This window comes from Martes martes (genome assembly GCF_963455335.1).
Source record: "Martes martes genome assembly, chromosome: 6".
Taxonomy (NCBI): domain Eukaryota; kingdom Metazoa; phylum Chordata; class Mammalia; order Carnivora; family Mustelidae; genus Martes; species Martes martes.
This window is the reverse complement of record NC_137893.1, coordinates 138579776-138596248: the sequence shown is the minus strand read 5'-3', so window position 1 is coordinate 138596248 and position 16473 is coordinate 138579776. Positions and strand designations below refer to the sequence as shown.

Sequence of the window (16473 nt, the reverse complement as noted above, 5' to 3'; positions counted from 1 at the left end):
GGCAACTCCTTATAGCATTGGTGATTATTGTCAGAAGCACCAATGAAAGCCCTTTGCTCTGTAAACCAATGCCTGATACAGCATGTTTTCTTAGGTGCTGAAAGGCATTACAAAATCCGAGGTACTGTACGTTTGGTTTCACAAATTGACTTACATGATTTATAGAATGCTTTAAATTGTGCAGTTTGGTGGTAGAGATGGTATGAATGTCTTAGAGTTCATTTGTATCTGATAGCTGGATATTACATGCTTTCTCTCTAAGCAGTTATTATGAGCTATACATATATTCATGCTTTCATTGGAACCAACACCCTGTTGAGGTAAATATTCATTCTATTTGCAGATGAGGAAGCTGAAGCTTAGAAAGAGGATCAGTAACTTCCCCAAGGCTACACAGCTAGTAAGTGAAAGATCTGAAATTAAGTCTGAGTCCAAAGATATTATTAAGCTTTAAAATCAATTGTCTGAAATGGAACACTAAGCCTATGTGTGGGTTGTTTTTTTTTTTTTTTTTTTTTTTCCAGCAGGCTTTCCCCCCTACTCATTTGGGCACTTGTTTCTACTCTTAAAGAAAAATTGGGTTATAGCCGTGGCTTTGACTGCCTGGCGTGAAGGCGCCACCTGAATTCTCTGAACCCCTCTCCGGTCGGTTGAATGGAAGGGCTGGACCATGAGACCACCAAGCCCTTTCTAACCGTCAGTTTCTACAATCTCTATACTTTGTGCGTTCAGTGTCTGATCCTAGCTTACTTACTTTCCTAAATATAATGTTTTCTATTCGGAGCAAATATATTTATACTTTTATGACTGGTAACCTACTACTTAACCTCTAATGCGAGCTGACTGCGTGGGTAATAATTGTTACCACTTACTGCATTTCTTGTATACCAGGACAGGTACTAAGTCCTCTACAGAAATGAGCACAACAGCTCTACCCCATGGATTTTATGGTTCCCATTTTAGAGAGGAAGAAGCCAAGGCTCAGAAAGTTTTGACTTATCCAAGGTCAAGCTAGAGAGTGGTGGAACCAGAATTCCAGCCCTCGTGTTTGACAGCAAAGCCCTTACATGTTAATGGGGCATTAATGAAACTGTATGCATTTTCTAATTCCGCTTTAGGCTTCGAGATCTCGGACGTTGTTTTTTAACCATTAAAAAAAAAAACCTGTTCTATATTAGCTCCTGTTTTTGATTTTAGTATGTATCCGTTTTACCAACCGATGGCGAAGCAGAGTGAACGGAGGTTACTGTTTTCACGCTGAACGCCTCTTTCAAAGTCTAAGTTTACCGCTAAGCGCAGTGAAAAGAATGGAGCTCCTCTGGCTTTGTGCCTCTGCGCGGATGCGTGGATCTCCTTCCGCGTCCTCCTTTCCGAGAACTCGCGTTCTTCCGCTGAACTACTCTTCCCAGCGTGCCGCGCGCCGAGAGCGCGGGCTCGACCGGCCCTCCCTTCCTCTTGGCCTATCACTCGGTCGCAGTATGATGATGCAAGCGCGTCGGGCGCTGACGAGTGACGGCGTTCTGGCTCGCGACCGCGGCGGCGGCCTTAGCAGCGGCAATAGGCGCAATAGCGGCGGCGACTGCAGGGACGACGACGACGGCGGGGCGGGCGCTGTGCGCAGAGGGGAGGGGTAGGCGGGCGGCGCCGGCGGCTTCAACTGCGGCAGCTACGGCTAGGGCGACGGAAGAATCCCCATCAGCCGGCGGTCGAGTTAGGCCTAAGCAGCGCCTGGAGCGGCTCGCTCTGTCCTCTGCGGGGGATCTCCATAGAGACCGTGACATACACAGAGGCGGGGGTCCGCGGGAGGCTGCCGGACCGGAGCCAGCTCCTCGGCCTCTGTCGCCGCCACCGCCGTCCCTGGTGCCAGCGCGCATTTTCTCTCCACTCCTGCTCGAAACCTCGCGCCTCCTGGTGTGGCTGTGCTCCAGTGTGTGGGCAGCGAAGGCGGACTTTTGGGCCGGGGCCGGGCGGGGGGGGCTCTAAGGCCTCCACCTCTGCCTCTCCCGCCCCCTTACCCGCCCCGAAGCGGGAAGCCGCGGAGGCTCCGCCATGGCCTCGGGAGCCGGAGGAATAGGAGGGGGCGGTGGCGGCAAGATCCGGACGCGGCGTTGCCACCAGGGGCCAATTAAGCCTTACCAGCAGGGGCGACAACAGCACCAGGTATGGGACCCCGACGCGGTGGCGTCTCAGCGGGTCGGGAACTCAGCGGGAGGGAACAGGCGGTGAGGGGCCCTGGCGCCCCACGTGGAGCGGACGGTAGGGCCTGAGGAAAGGCCCGAGCCAGGCGGCGGGATCTCAGGCCGCTGGGGTGGCGACGGGAAGTGGGCTGAGACAGGCCCATCTTTGCGGCACACACGTGTGGTTCAGGCCGCCTCCCCCTCCCCCTCCCCCCCCCCCCCCCCCGGGCTAGGGGCTTCCCCAGACTGGCGTAGGGCGGGAACGGAAATTCTAGGCCTACGATGCGTATTTCTTTCGTTTTTGGCGGGGACTGGGAGGTTTGAGCGTATTACTCAACCTTCTCTCGAGGGAGAAAGGAGATGTGGCTGGAGGTTCGTATGCTTGCTGTTTTCTACTCTCCCGCGTTTCATTTTGTGTGGGGAGGGGGCTGTCCTAGGCAGTCTCCTTCCGAGGCACCCGGGGGTGGGGATGGGGCGCTGTTAAACAGAAAGTGGAATAACTTTGTTTTTATCCTGTTCATTCCGCGTCTCCCCTGCCGGTGTCTTTCGATCTGAGAGCATCTGCTTTGATTTTTTTTTTCCGAACCCCCCGTAACCTGGTTATAGTTACCTAGGCCCTGGGGCATTTTGAAAGTCCCTCTCCACCCTTACGTCTTTTCTCCGCTGCGAGACTCTTTCCTCCCTTCCTCTCTCCTCCCCCCCCCCATTCTTATTTTGGAGGCTAGAATTGGCCATTCAGTACAGTTGACCGGGACTCCAGTCCTGATCTCATGCACGAAATATTTTAATATTACGGGACGTATTCTAGACGTTTAGGTATTTTTGACACCCAGGAATGTTGGAGGTCTTAAATAATGAACCACCTTGTGCACTTATGGGTGTTTGAAATTATGAAAAGGAGTTTATCCTAACTGTAAATGAGACATTTTGAGAAAATCCGATTAAAAAAAAACTTTTTTTGTTATGGGAATTGAGTAGGAAACTGTTAAAAATTTATTTTAATAAAGTCACTTACAAAACTTCTCAGTGAGACTAAGGTGCAGGTATGTGTGTGTCTTAAACTTGTTAAAAAAAAGTATAGCAAAAGGGTCTGATAACTTGTTGCATCCTGTTAAAGGTAGAATTCTAGATTGCTTTATTCTGGATGGTGATGGTTTTTGAATAACATGTTTGGTGATGGTGTTAAATTGTATCATTAAAAACAAAACTTTTAAAGTGAAAATTTGGGGGGATTTTTTTTAATAGTAAAAATGGTGATTTACAATATTAAGTAGCTCTCTGTTAATGGTTAGAAGTCTTGACATTACTTTTACCTCTCCCTAGTTTTCCCCCAGATAATACAGAAAATGATTGTTTTTCAGATTTCTTTGTGAGGAACCAGGGGTACTTGCAGGCTAGTTTAAGATTAGAATTCAGGTCACACGCCTGGCCATTTAACCTAATCCTTTTGTAGAGAGGAAGTTAGACACACATGCTTTCTGTGTCCCCTGAAGAATAAATGTCTTTGAGTGCTTTCTTAGATCTTAAAAGAAAGTTACTATTTAAAAAGTGAAATGTTTTAAATACATGTATTGGTTGGTCTGGACAGAGTTTAGAAAACACCTAATATGTTCCAGGTGACAAAAGGTACAATCACAGCTTATTTTTAAATGTACTTACTAAAAATCTAATTTTGGGGAGATGATGCCTTAACATCATAGTACCTACGATCAAGTTGTCTTAGAGCTGATAAGATTTTGGGCTGTTTAGTTTTACTTTAGAGTTTGATAATTTATCATTTCTCCCTATTTAAAATAGTTTTAGCTTCTTGTCCTAGCCATTTAACTGAAGAAGAAAATACATTTTAGCTTTTGGATTGTGATTAAAGGTGTTTGGGGTTTCTTGATTAACACTGCCAGTGTTACCTAATATTGGCAGAAACTACTAAAGTGTCCAGGAGTATACCAAAAAAGTGTTCAATTTTTAAAATCTTAAAATAAAGACTGTCTTTAGTCCTGGCTGGAACTTTTGTGGACTTGTAGACTACCTGCTTGCTGTCTACTGTCTTATGCTGTCACCTCTATGTTTTGCAGCAGCTGCTGAGTCATCATGAATAGCAAGGAGCTTCATGACATGGCATGTTTTAGACTAATGTTATTTGATTAAGTTTCCAAGGGTTTCTGGGCAAAAATGAAGTTTTTGGTTGTGTGGTAGAGGGTTGGAATAAGAATGAGAGGTCTGGCACTGTTCATGGGTGTTTGCCATTGCCTGTCAGGCCAGTTAGCTTGGGCAGTCATGCAGTACCTGCAATTTTTGCATGTGTTCCTCTGACTTGTAATTTCCTGTTTTGACTTCTGGTTTAGCTCTGCTGAGATACATCTAAAGATTACATTTTTTCTTTTAACTTCTGATCTTTAAAATGTCATCTTGCTTGAAGTTTGGAGACAAATCCATTGTCTTACTCAACTAACTGAAGGGTAGTAACTTAAAGAATTGTAGAAGCAAAAATGAAGAACAGCCCTGAATAATGTAAGTTGATCATTTTCCCTTGCCTTCTGTACTACCCCCTAACAGCCCAGATGCCTTTAGGGAATGGTATTGTTTTCCTAGTTGGTAGTGAACAGGACACTAAAGAAGATGTGGTTTTTGTCACCCTTTCAGTTTCCTTTCCCATTTCTTGCGCAGATTGTCAGGTCCAGGAAGTCAGCTCTGGCTATCAAGCTTTTCTTAATAGTCACCACAAAAAACTTGAGTCTGTAGGGAAACCAAAACCTTGCCTGGGAAAGAGTCTACTGCCACCTCCTGGTGAAAGGGAATTACTCATTTTTGCCCTTTTTTGGGGGGGTGTGTTTAAGAGGTTTTTGTCTTCTGGCTTGGAGCTGAGGGAATCCACTCATTTTATCTGCCTGGTTGTAGTTTATCTTACACCAAGTCAGTTTTTGCATTTAGCTATTTTAGAAAAAGGAGGAAACCCCTTTTTTGAGTAGCTTATTAGATTAGGAATCTGCAAACTTTTTTTGTAGAGGGCCAGATAACAAATATTTTAGACTTTGTTGCCGCAAGTTCATTGTTTTGTTTTTACAACCCTTTAAAAAATGTAAAAATCGTTTTTAGCCTGAGGGTTTTATAAAAACAGGCTGAGGGCTAAAATTGGCCCACAGACCATGGTTTGCTTAACCCTGGTTTTATATGTTTGTTTAGGATTTTTTTTTTTTTTTTGGTTTGGTAGTTTCTATATGATACTTTCTCTCAGTATGCCCCACTTGGGATCTTATGGGGGAAAAGTATTCTCAGTTTTGTAAAGTAGTGATATTCAGACATGGAATACTTAAGTCATTCCAGAGGTCACTATGTAGTTTTGTCTTTATTTTTTACCTTTATTTGCTTTATTTTATCTTATTCTATTATTATTTTTAAAAGGTTTATTTATTTTAGAGAGCAAGTGAGCACGGGCGGGAGGGGCAGATGGAGAGGGAGAGAGAATGTCAAGCAGGTTCTGTGCTGTGCAGGGAGCCCAGCTTGTGGCTTGATCTGATGACCCTGAGATCAGGACCTGAGCTGAAACCCAGAGTCAGGTACTCAATCGACTGAGCCACGCAGGGCCCCTATTTGTTTTATTTTAGATGTCAAATACTATCAGTGGAAACAGAACTGGAAATACTTGGTAGGGAAAAAATGTACTATAGTGCAGTTAGAGCATCCAGGTTTGAATTCTCTTCTGCCAGGACTGACTTAGGGAAGCTATTTAAATTCTCTCTGCTTAATTTATGCATCTGTAAAATGGAAATGGTTGTGAGGATTAAATGAGATGAGTAAATCTCTTACAACAGGACCTGGCATATGTATAGTAAGAACTCATTTGAAATTGTTATGATCAAATACAACCTTTTGTTTGTTTTTATTTATTTTTATTTTTAATTTTTTTGAAAAATTTTTAAAAGATTTTATTTATTTGACAGAGAGAGACACAGCGAGAGGGGGAGAACAAGCAGAGGGAGTGGGAGAGGGAAAAGTAGTCTCCCTGCTGAGCAGGGAGCCTGTTCAGGGCTCCATGCCAGGACCCTGGAATCATGACCTGAGCCTAAGCAGAGGCTTAACTGACTGAGCCACCCAGGCACCCCTGTTTGTTTTTAAAGATTTTATTTATTTATTTGACAGAGATCACAAGCAGGCAGAGAGGCAGGCAGAGAGACAGGCAGAGAGACGGGGGGAAGCAGGCTTCCCACTGAGCAGAGAGCCCAATGCGGGGCTCCATCCTAGAACCCTGGGATCATGACCTGAGCCGAAGGCAGAGGCTTTAACCCACTGAGCCACCCGGGCGCTCCAAGATTTTATTTATTTATTTGAAAGAGAGAGAGAGTACATGGACAAGCAGGGGAGAGCAGCATGCTGAGGGAGAGGGAGAAGCAGGCTTCCTGCAGAGCAGGGGGAGTCCAGTGTGGGACTCGATCCGAGGACGCTGGGATCACAACCTGAGTGGAAGGCAGTTGCTTAACTCTCTGAGCCACCCAGGTGCCCTAAATACAGCCTTTTGATTTACATGTTTGTCTCTGAATTTTGCTGCCTCCTAGAGATTTCTTTCCCTTTATGTGCCCAAGCTCAATCTTTTATAGGCCTATATTGGATTTAGGGACTTGTTTACTGGGTGATGAGGTGGGACTTTAAACTGTTACCCTCTTACGTACTTATTTTCAAACACATTGTCTTCATAGAAATGTCAATTATTGAGTGTATCGAGGAAAATAAATCAAGTATTAAGTTCAGTGCATGGTAGGTTTTTTGTGTGTGATGAGATGCCCTTGTGTGTGATATTTTAGCAATTCACTTACCAATGTTTTTAATAAAATAAATGACAACAAAGCCCAGGGATTGTCTCCATATCCCAGGAAGTCCCCTGATGAGGCCAGTATATATTAGTTTGAAATAAAATCAAGACTTTGGTCTGAGGTCATTAATTAAAACCGTTTTCTTTAGGCACAGAATATTATTAGGACGATGTAATGACCTCGTGTTTTTAGAAATGTTTTATTTGTAGCTACTTAGCTTGTCCTGGTGTAATATATTTATTTTTAAGATTCTTCATGTTAGGAAGCCTGATATAAAGTTTTGCCACAAGATACAATTTACTTTGCTATCAGAAACAGGATGGTAGAATGCCTTTCCTGTGTATAAATATTTCAGTTTGCTTGATTTTGCTGATCTTCATAGTGTGATTTAAAAAATGAACTCTTATATCCAGTTTTCAAATAGATTATTTAAGAAAAGTGACAATATCTTGTAGGTAACTTTTAGTAGGTTAAAAACTGCTTTGGGCTTTATTTGGTCTCCTATGGCTAGTTTGAAAGGATTTAGGGATTTCTTGTCCTTGTTTGATTACTTTTAATTATCTATTAATACTGGCTCTGTAATATGGATAACTAAAAATAAGAGACTAAGCCAGGTCACGTTTCTCCTTACTGCATTAGGGCAGAGTTTTGAGGGATGTTGAAATTTGTGGCCAGTTGTAGTTTAAAATTTTTTTAGCCAGCATAATTTGTATGAGGTTTTTTTTTTTTTTTTTTTTGGCTTCATCTCTTGAGGTGGAGCAGAGAAATAAAAATTATGGATTTTCGGTGGCTAGCAGGATTTGGAATGTGGATAGGGGAACCTTGGCTGCTGAATGACTATTGGTAGGTTGTAAAATAAGACGAAGTAGCTTTGATTTGGAAGTTAAATTCAGATGATTGAAAACAGATTCAGTATGACCACATTAGAATTTGAATACTTCATTACTTTTTTCGCTCATGGAAATAGCTGTGAGTTAAAGTTATAATAGAGATGCACCGTTAAAATTGATGGTAGAATAGATATATTTTAAAACTGGAAATAACTGAAAGGTTATGATGGCATCTTGATTTTTATTATTTAGCATTTAAGATTTCTTACAATTGGATATTCTTTAAGTCTCATGTGAAGTCTTGGGTTCTTAGCCCTTATTCTTCGCTTGGGCTTGGAGGGAGCCCAGGAGGAAAACTCATTAGGGAAACTATGAAGTAAGACTTTCAAAAAAAGGGGCGCCTGGGTGGCTCAGTGGGTTAAGCCTCTGCCTTCGGCTCAGGTCATGATCTCAGGGTCCTGGGATCGAGTCCCTCATTGGGCTCTCTGCTTGGCGGGGAGCCTGCTTCCCTTCCTCTCTCTCTGCCTGACTCTCTGCCTGCTTGTGATCTCTGTCTGTCAAATAAATAAATAAAAATCTTTAAAAAAAAAAGAAGACTTTCAAAAAAAGTTTGGAAAGGAGAACCTAGCGACATAGGAGTTCAGTGGGTAAGGAGAGTGTGCACAGAACATTGGAAGAAAAGGAAGTGACAGGTCTCAATAAAATAAAGGCAGCCAAAGAGCAGATAGAAATCAAAACAGAAGATGAATTGGGATGCCTGGGTGGCTCGGTTAAGCATCTGCCTTTGATTCGGGGCATGATCTCAGGGTCCTGGGATCAAGCCCCCTGTCTGGCTCCCTGCTCAGTGGGGAGCCTGCTTCTCCCTCTCCCTCTGCCCCTTTCTTTTGCTTGTGCTCTCTGGCTCCTGCGTGCGCTCACTCGCTCTCTCTTAAATAAATAAAATCTTTAAAAAAAGAACTAAAGAAAGAACTGAAGACGGATTATATTTGATATTTATAGTTAGAGATCCGGTGAAGTTATTTGAGAGAGGAGATTTTATAATCTGAATACCACTATTTAATAGAGGATAATGTGGAGAAAAGAGAGTTGAGCAGAAGTCAAGAAAACTAAAAACTAATAGAAATAGAGAGTTACATAAGGAGAGGGAAGACCATATACCCTTGGTAAGGAGTTGGCCATGTGGGAGAGATGTCTTTGGTAATTCTGAGATACGAATTGGTGAAAAGATACACAAGAAAAGGATGTCTTTTTCCTTACAAAAGAGTACTGAGTTAGTGTTGTGGAAAAAAGCCTTGCCCCTCCTCCACCCACTTTCATTAATCACTGAATACTGATTAAAAGTAATTTGAAAAGCTAATATAGTCACAGTGTCTTACACACTGATTGTGCTTAATATCTGTTTAGTGTTGAATTGGATTTACTTCTGGTCCCAGATTATTTATGGTAAATATCAGTGGTATTTCTGATACTTTGCCATGTTTGGCCAAATGAAGAACCCTTAGTTCTTGGAAAGAAAGAAAAGACTCAGTTTAACTTGTCCACATTTAAAGATTCACTCTTAATCCTTAAAATTAATGTCGTTATTTATGATTACCTAGTGTAGACTTTGCTTTAGGGTTAAAAAAATTTTAATGCCCATTTGTTTTGTTGATTTTTCTAAGCCCTTCATTAATTTGCTTTCTTTGGCTACCTTTCTGCTTTTCTTCATTTAGTTGGCTTTGTGTTATTTGTCATTCCAGAGGATGGTTCTGTTTTCCCGTATTCTTGGACCGCTTTCACAAATTGTTTTTTTGGAGGAAGGGGTATTAGTGTGACAACAAAAATTATTTTTTCTTAAGGTGAAAGTATTACACCAAGAAAATACATGGTTTGTTTTTGAATTCTAGATTTGCTGAAGTCCTTTTTAGCAATTTGTAACAGAATATTCTTATGTGGGCATAAGATATTGGCTGAGCAGTGCAGTTGTGGATACATTTTTTTTCTTTTATTGCGGTTGTAGATAAATTAAAAGAGTGCGTCTACTCATCTGTGCACAGTACAGGTCGGTGCCTGTCCTCACAGAGGTGATGCCCTAGTGGAGCTGATGGACAGGTTGCCTGTCATCCTGCTTGACAGTTTGCCATCGTGTGGGAAGTACAGGGGGTGCCTATCCCAGACTGGAGGATCAGAGAATGTCTTCTGTGGAAAACTGACATCAAGTTACAATGGTGGCAGTTTGGCTTACCACCGAAGCCTCTGAAAGTAGAGAAGTTAATCTTGTGTAAAGTAGGACTTCAATATTCACGCTGTAGTAGACCTTTACTCCATGTACCTCTTGTTCCCTGTCAGTGGTATCCCCCCCCACTTAATATCATAAAGTGGTTTTTCTTCAGGTTCATATAGGAAGCTGGTTTGTCTCATTCCCATAAAGACCTGAAACATTGTCTCTCAAGAACTGAAAACGTAGACCTTCTTTAGGAATAGCGTCAGAGGATCTTTCTCTTTCATAGGAAAACACTTTTCCCCTTTTCCAGTTTCCTCACTCTTTCTCACTTTTCCATTTTAGTGGCCGAAGTATCCTTTGGTAACAAGTAGCTCTCCCAAGTATACTAGATAGACAGAGTCCCTTCCCTGGTTGTAGTCTACCTAGTTCTGTGCATAATCAGATTTCTATTTTCCCTAGCAATTTTTAAAAAATTCTAACATCTGGTAGTTATTTACTGTAATGAAGTGTATTAACTAAGTCTTTTACACTGGAAATAGGTTCAAAAGTAGGCTTTTATGTTTACTGCTGGTTTCATTTTCAGAGTTGATATTATAAAGTAGGTATTTACGAAATTGATAAAATGGTATGATGTATAATAAGATAATCATGGAAATAGGGTAGTTTTTTAGGCAAAAGTTTATATTGTAGTTAAACTTGTACGACAGTTTACCATGGCCTTAATTGGGAAATGGGTCTCTTGAGTTTTAGATGATTTTAGTACACTGGTTCTCAAACTTTAATTTGCATGAGAATCACCTCACGAGCTTGTTAAAACAAATTTGCATTTCTCACTTGCTCAAAGGTGACATCAATGCTGCTGATTTGAAGACTTTAATTTGAGATCACTGTTTTAGTCCTTTAATAGTGACGAGATAGGTATAGAACAAGATTACACATAGATTCACACACATGCACACACATATGATTAAAGAGGAATTTTGAAAGATATAAGTAGTTATTTAAAGCTTATTAGATGTTGTATTTATTAATTAGGTTACAGAACCTTAGCATGTGCCAAGAACAGTCCTATATTTAAGACTTTGCACTTTTTGTTCCCTCAGTCTATAGTAGTTCAGTAGAAATTTGCGTGACTAGGTCTTTGCTTATATAAAATAACTATCCCATTTTGCTCTGCTGCTTTATTTTTGTTCATAGCATTGAATCACCATATTATGTGTTCCTATTATATTTACTGGTGTGTTTGCTCCCAGAGAGCAGGAACTTGTTTCTGCTGTCTCCCGCTGTTCCTTGCCTGACATGTGTGTGATCAGTAAGTGTTGATTGAATGAATTGAATGGACAAAATAATGTCTGTGTTTACCTTTATAAGTTAGACAAGATTCTAAAATATTTTACAGAGATAAAGATTGGATGTAGCTTCTGAGTAACATGAGTGCTTCCTCACCTGTTGTATGTGTGTTCCTTTGTTGATAAAGCTACAGACTGACTCTTTAATTTTCATGTTCATTAGAAAAAAAAAACTAACATGCAGCACTGCTTTATCAGCCAGGGATCCTGCACGAAACCCGTTCACTTGAGATGGTTCATCTGAAATTATCTGTAAGAAAGAGTCACATAGAAATATGCTGGTGGTTAAAGGAGTAAATACTGGGTAGTAAATACTGGATGCCCAGAAAGTAGCAGTAGTGGGAGGCTGTTATTCTTCCTAGGACTGGGAGGATAAGGAAGAAATGGTCTAGCTGGAGTGGAGGAATGGCCACCTGGCTGGAGCAGGGTTTTAGAGATGGGATCCTTGATCAGAGAGGAAGCCCAAGAACAACTTATCTTTCCTCCCTTCCATAATCTCTAGTATCCCCTGGTATCTTATGGGCCAATCCTACCTTCTGGTAAGAATCCAGTTTGGTGGGATGGCCTGTCAAGGATGGAATGAGGGAAGAGCAAGTGAAGACCAAGACGGCATCAAGTCTGTGATTTCATAGATTTCATTTTGTAGGAAGAGCTAAATTTATTGAGAGAAATGAATAAAAGAAAACCATTAATAATAGTACAGGTGAAAACCATGGCTAAAGTTTGGGGATCACTGGGAAAATATTTCTGTAAGCTGCATTGGGATCACTGGGAAAATATTTCTGTAAGCTGCATTATATTCAGCACAGTCCCCTGTAAGATTTGTTTTTCTGATTAATTGTAGAGTATCTTACATATATTTTAATTACTGTCTGACTAGTGTTCCACATACATATGTTTTCCAGAAAACTCTTAGGACTTAAGTATAATTTTTATTTGCCTCTTTCAGGGGGATCTTTTCCCTGAAATGTATTGTAATTTCCTGAAATGTATCTAATTTCCTAATATCTTTTACTAGAATGGTCGTTCTCAAACTTTAGCATACATAGGAATCACGTGGGAAGGTTTGTTAAAACAGGTGAGCCCTGTTTTTCTGAGTTTAGTAGGGCTGGGAGAGGGCTCGAGGGGAAGCTGACATTACCAGTAAAGGGATCACGCTTTGGAAACCATTACACGAGAGTCCACTGAGCTTAATTTTTGTGGTTGCCTTAGGGTTATTTACCCTACAGAGGTATCCTGAAGTTAGTTAGGGATGTTGGCTTTTTGTAATGGTTACAGGTCAGTTTAAACACCTGTGTTTCTTTTTACTGTCAAGATCTTCATGCTGCCCTTCCTTGTGCCCCCATCAACTCCTCTCTCACTCTCCTTTTCTTTTCTAGAGCAGCTGTGGGCCATGATCAGATACATTGGTTAAATTTTATTTGAGAAAAGAGAAGGATCCAAGCAAGGTTCATGAACTTCAGAACTAGAGTGAGCTTTATTTTATCCATTTTGACTGTTCAGTTTTGTTCACTGATTATTCTCCATAATACCTAATGCTGCCCCATAAGTGACCTTTGGTGAAGTATGGTATTACTTTTAAGTTGTTCTGTACTTGCCCCCTCCTTTTTTAAAAAATAAGTTTTATTTATTTTTTAAATTTCTTTTCAGTGTTCCAGAATTCATTGTTTATGCACCACACCCAGTTCTCCATGCAATACGTGCCCTCCATAATACCCACCACAAGGCTCACCCAACCTCCCCCCCACCCCCGCTCCTCCAAAACCCTCAGATTGTTTTTCAGAATCCACACTCTCTCTCCCCCTCCCATTTCCCCCCATCCCTCCTTTTTTTTTTTTAAAGTTTTTTTTTTTTTAAAGATTTATTTATTAGAGAGAGAAAGCACAAGTGGGGAGAGGGGCAGAGGGAGAAGCAGGCTCCCCTCTGAGCAGGGAGCCCGATGCAGGGTTCAGTCCCCGGGTCCTGGGATCATGACCTGAGCCAAAGGCAGACGCTTAACTGACTGAGCTACCTAGGCATTCCTAGAGTTTTTTTATTTATTCGTTTGAGAGAGAGCAAGCAAGTGAAAGCAAGGGGGAGAGGCAAACAGAGAGGGAGAAGCAGACTCCCTGCTGAGCGGCTCCCCCACCCCATGTGGGGCTCAATCCCAGAACCCTGGGATTATGACCTGAGCCACCCAGGTGCCCTGGACTTGCCCCCTTAAGTGAGTAGGGATCACAGGGAATCTCTGATACTTTTCATAGCCTAACACCTTAGAAGTTCACCAAAGAACTTATTTTACCTTAAATTATTGCTGTCGTGCTTAGCTAATTTATTGCTTCATATCAAGTTACTTTTTTTCAAGTCTTATTTAAATAATGTTATATCTTGTAAGCACTTTCCAATCTTTTGAAATATATAGGGAGGCGTAAGTAAATCTTTATAATAAGTAAAAATACTAAATATTATATTTTATAAATACTAAATTATGGATATAGTTATATAATCTTTCTTTCCAGAGGAACTAATACTGTGTAATATTAGCATTGAGGAGGGGAACAGTGAATTTGTGCTTTTCAGTAAGGAGTCTTTTTTATAGGGCTGCTGGCTTCCTATGTTGCTGGAGAGCTTACATCGTTATAGTTTGGTTCAAAGTTTCTGTTTGGAGAATAGGTGGAAAAATAACTACACATTTCCCAGTTGATACCTGCACCTTTCAAATAGTAGAGAAAATACTATTCAAGTGCCAGTATCAGAAGTGTGTTCTATCTTTTCTGTTGACAGGATATTTCAAGGGCCTCTTTGTCTTGGGTTAGCTTTCGGAGTAGATTTATATATTCTGCCTTTTTTTTTTTTTAAATATTTTATCTATTTATTTGACAGAGAGAGATACTGAGAGAGGGAACACAAGCAGGGGGAGTGGGAGAGAGAGAAGCAGGCTTCCTGCTGAGCAGGGAGCCAGATGCCGGGCTCCATCCCAGGACCCTGGGATCTTGACCTGAGCCGAAGGCAGACGCTTAACCGACTGAGCCACCCAGGCGCCCCAGTGTCTTGATTTTTAACTGTTGTTTTTTGTACCTGTCAATTCATGTTTTTCCTCCTGTGATTCTTTCTTTGAAATACTACTAATGCTACTTTATGAAGGAAATCATTGACTAAACTTGGTTATCTTACCCCAGTTTGTTTCTGCTAATTTTTTTTTCTCCTCATTAGTAATAAAATTATCGGTAAGTTCTGTTATATTTTGGAAATTGTGAGGTGCTTTCACGTTATTTCATTTGGTCTTCATTATGGTTGCCTCAGGTTGGAGTGGGTGTTACTGTTTTACCTAGAGTACATCAAAGTACAGGGACGTACTCAAACTTTTCCTAGATCCTACCAGTCCCAAAGCCCTTCCCTTAACTCTGTCCCTAGGTAAACCACAGTAATTGTGTTTGTACCTTAAACAAATTACTTAAAACTTCACTGTCTCTCTTCATCCATAAAGTGACATTATTAATATTAATTTCATAAAATTATTGTGAGGATTCAATTTAATATGTATAAACTACTTAGAACAGTGCCTGGCACATAGCAAAGCTATAATAAATGTTAAGAGCACTGATAGTTGTACCACATTTTTTTCCTCCCCTTAACAGTTGTCATGATAAAATTAATTCCTTAGATCTTCAGACAACATGTGATGTAACAAAATTTTCCCATCAAAAAAACTTAGGTTATTTATTGAGTTTATTATGTTGGATTAATTGTTATATGTCTTAAAAAACCTCATTTTTAATTGTCCAAGTTTTTTTCTTTATTAGTGTGCAATAAAATAATTGCTTAAGGAAGCTGTTGAAGGTATTATTTATGTTGCTTTTTTTTTTTTTTTTTTTTGCAGTTTTATGCCTTTGTTTGACAATCAGCGATTGGTTCTCATCCACATTAAGTAGATTTTTTTGTAAGTGGCGATGGGTACATAGGGAACCAACGTGTAGAGCATGTTTGGTGAATCTTCATCCCCGTTACAGCTTTCTGGGCAGTGGTGCATGGGTATGGTATGGAATATTCCTTATTCCTTTGGTCCAGACAGCTTTTTTGAGCCTGGTGTCAGTGTGCACATCTGGAGTTCCCATATCCTTTATGGCAAATTTCTGGATATCTTGGAGTGCCTGAGGGGCACACATGCTTCCTGAAACCCACTCCATGTTTGTGCTTGCGAATGTGGGTAACGTATTCTCCAGTCACTACCTCGTTGATGGCAGAAAGGCCCTTCTTCTTGCCACCCATCTTTATAGGAGTCATTCTGCTGGGCCCTGGTTGGAAAGGAAATGTTGCTTCTTTTAATATTCTAGAATCAAAATAGATGCCTTTTCTTCGAGATTATAGTATTTTAGTGCATTATTTTATTATTCAATCAAAAAAGTATATGGCTTATTGGATGGTCTGTTGGAGTTTTTAAGGGTTAGAACATAGGCCATTTGGGGCAGTTATTGACTCATGGATGTATGCATATGGAAGAAAGTAGGTATTTCATAATGTCTATAGAATTTGTAAAATACCATCATGTCAGCGTTAACTCAAATAACTGAACTTTAGGAAACTTTGTTGAAAGTAGTCATGCTTTGCTTGATATGGTTTCTGTAATTAGGTACATATTTAAAGAGAGAAATTTCTAAAACTGTCTTATGTGTTTCTTCCTCCAACAGGGCATTCTTAGCAGGGTTACAGAATCTGTTAAGAATATTGTGCCAGGATGGTTACAAAGATACTTCAACAAGAATGAAGATGTATGTGGCTGCTCATCAGACACAAGAGAGGTTCCACAGTGGCCAGAAAATAGAGAAGATGATCATCTGGTCTATGCCGATGAGGAGAGCTCTAATATTCATGATGGGAGAATCACTCCTGAGCCAACAGTCAGTAATACAGAAGGTACGTAGAATGTGAATATTTTGTTAGGTGTGATAGGTTTTCATAAATCTTTTCACATTCCCTTGCTGTAGTAAATCTCATTGGGTAGTACATAAGCTGTATAGGAGGAGGGTGATCAGGTTCAAATGAGTTATTTATCAGCTTTTTGTTTAGTAAGGGAGGTTGATATATCAGTTAGGAATGGAAGCTCTGGGATTAGACTTGGGTTTTGAATTT

General features: G+C 40.7%; 1 protein-coding gene across 1 annotated transcript in view; it reads left to right on the top strand.

Moving 5' to 3' along the window:
* Positions 1 to 2049: 2049 nt before the first annotated feature.
* Positions 2050 to 16473, top strand: part of NUP153 (nucleoporin 153) — a gene marked incomplete at its 5' end in the record, with an annotated part of 71397 nt that continues 56973 nt past the window's right edge. The window contains 2 exons of the mRNA XM_080806362.1: positions 2050 to 2160; positions 16032 to 16257. Of these exons, the coding sequence (XP_080662488.1) occupies positions 2050 to 2160; positions 16032 to 16257 (337 nt within the window). The remainder of the gene's footprint in view (positions 2161 to 16031; positions 16258 to 16473) is intronic.